Source organism: Corylus avellana, chromosome ca9 (assembly GCF_901000735.1).
Source record: "Corylus avellana chromosome ca9, CavTom2PMs-1.0".
Taxonomy (NCBI): domain Eukaryota; kingdom Viridiplantae; phylum Streptophyta; class Magnoliopsida; order Fagales; family Betulaceae; genus Corylus; species Corylus avellana.
In genome coordinates, this window is record NC_081549.1 from 8,095,732 (window position 1) to 8,097,985 (window position 2,254).

General features: G+C 29.9%; 1 protein-coding gene across 1 annotated transcript in view; it reads left to right on the forward strand.

Annotated features, from left to right (window-relative positions):
• The window catches only part of LOC132161638 (protein STRICTOSIDINE SYNTHASE-LIKE 2-like), a 10,983-nt gene continuing 8,729 nt past the window's right edge, over window positions 1–2,254 (forward strand). The window contains exon 1 of the mRNA XM_059571798.1: window positions 1–285. Within this exon, the coding sequence (XP_059427781.1) occupies window positions 23–285 (263 nt within the window). The 5' untranslated portion in view covers window positions 1–22. The remainder of the gene's footprint in view (window positions 286–2,254) is intronic.

Sequence of the window (2,254 nt, forward strand, 5' to 3'; positions counted from 1 at the left end):
AAAGCTCTTCTCGACAGCAACAATGGAATCAAAGGTGTTTTTGACAGCAACGATAATAGTAGTCCTCTCAGGCTTTATAGCCTTTAAGCAAATCAAACCATCATCCCATGAAGACAACTTGTCAGAATTTGAACTTCTTCCACTTGACGATGCTGTCGGGCCGGAGAGCTTCGCTTTTGACCCTCATGGCGGAGGGCCCTATACCGGAATATCCGACGGCCGGATTATCAAATGGCAACAAGATCAACGCCGTTGGATCAACTTTGCCACAACTTCCCCACACAGGTATGCCCTACCCTATCTTAAACAATATCCTCTCCCCTATCATAAACCATATTTTTTATTTCCTTGATATTGCATAAAAGAATCACACTACTCATTCTTATTACAATTTGCTAAATAACATTAAATTATTACAATTTATTAAATAACATTAAATTTACATGCGTCCAAAAACTTCTCATTAAGGGTTGATTCTTGAAGTCTAAGTGTAAAAAAAATTAAGTTCGTTTGAATATAACAATCTACTAAATAATATTTTTCGTTTAAAACATTCTAAATTTAAAAAGAAAGAAAAAAGTGTGCATGTCTGGAGTTTTGTCATCTAAGGAACTTATGGTTGGCCAGCTTTTCAATTTGAGGAGAGAATGCAGACAACGTGTTACATTATCTGCTTTCTTCTTAAAGAAAAACACCCCACACAAAAATAAACAAATAAATAAAAATTGTTAGGCTAAAATAGCATTTATATAATTAATTAGATAATTACCAAAAGAACTGAGTTGTCAATTTGATTAATGACTATTCAATTATGGAGTTGTGTCATCCAAGGAAGGTATGGTTAGCCATGTCTTTCAACGTCTTACAGTGTCTTGTTATTAAAGAGAAGAAAAAGAAGTAATTCTAGATATTATAATTATTATTTTAAAATCTTGAATTAGCAGTATATTAGTGGTTGTTAATTTTTTTTGAAAAAAAAAAGACAAAACAAAAGTTGGTTTAGAGTATCATATCAATGAAATAATTGTAAAATAAAAATCACATTTTATCTGACAACACTAAGGTGTAAATCCCAACTAACCCTTGGACCAGCATTTGTTAAAAAAAAATTAAGTTGGTTCGAACTGTCCCATCAATATTATAAGATATCAATAGGATAAAAATATACTATATATAGCATTCTCAAAATAAATGTTGCTAGGCTACTATATATATTTTAAGAATACTGCTAAAAAATTATATTTTTATCTTACAACTATCTCATAATATTGACGTGTTAATTTCAATTAACTCTTTGACCATTATTTGTAAAAATTAAAATTATAAGTTGGTTAAAAGTGTCACATCAACATTATGACATAACAATTAAATAAAAATGTGATATAATTTTTTTTGTTATAAACATAACCTTTTTCAAATTGACATGATAATTAATAAATCATTAAATAATTAGCAAAAGAGTTGCAGCTGTCAATATATTTGATCTGGGACTTAGCAACTGTAGACTCTTTATCATTATACTATTTACAGTTTATTTCATTTTTTTCTATCGTTTATTATTTGATTTCTTCGTGGACATGATTAGCCGGCCAACTCCTCAGTACTGTTGGCATGTGCATGTTTGCAGTAGAACCACCCAAATTGTTTAATTAAACTGTTTCCGAGATATTAATTGGAATATGTCCCACCCATAATTTCCCTTTTATAATTTACTCATATTTTGCTTTTTTATTTCAAAAGATTAAAAGATATTAAAAGTTGTTCCTGCTTCAAGATTATATTTTCTTAAGCATTTATGATAAAAAAAAATTCAAAGTATTCCTCAGAAAAGTATTATTTCAAAACATATATAATGAGATTTCTTCTTGCTATATATATATATATATATATATGAACCATTAATAACCTTTCTAGTTTTTTTTTTTTTTTTTTAAATTCACTTTACACCCCTAAAGTTTGAGGTATTTTCAATTTGAACTACAATGTTTAAAAATTTGCATTGTACCCCGTAATGTTTCAATTTTTTAATTAACGCCCTCATTTACAAATTGCCTTCTAAATACATGGAAATTGCCGGCATAGGAGCAGGTGAGAGGTATATGCTCCTTTTCTTTTTCACTCCAACTCCCACACGACACCCAAAAGGGGTTCAAAAGGGGTTGACGAGAAAAAAATCAACACAGGTATTTGGTTTTAATGAGGGACAATTACGTCATTTCACTAGTTAGGTTGGGTGCAAAATTGGAAGACGCAT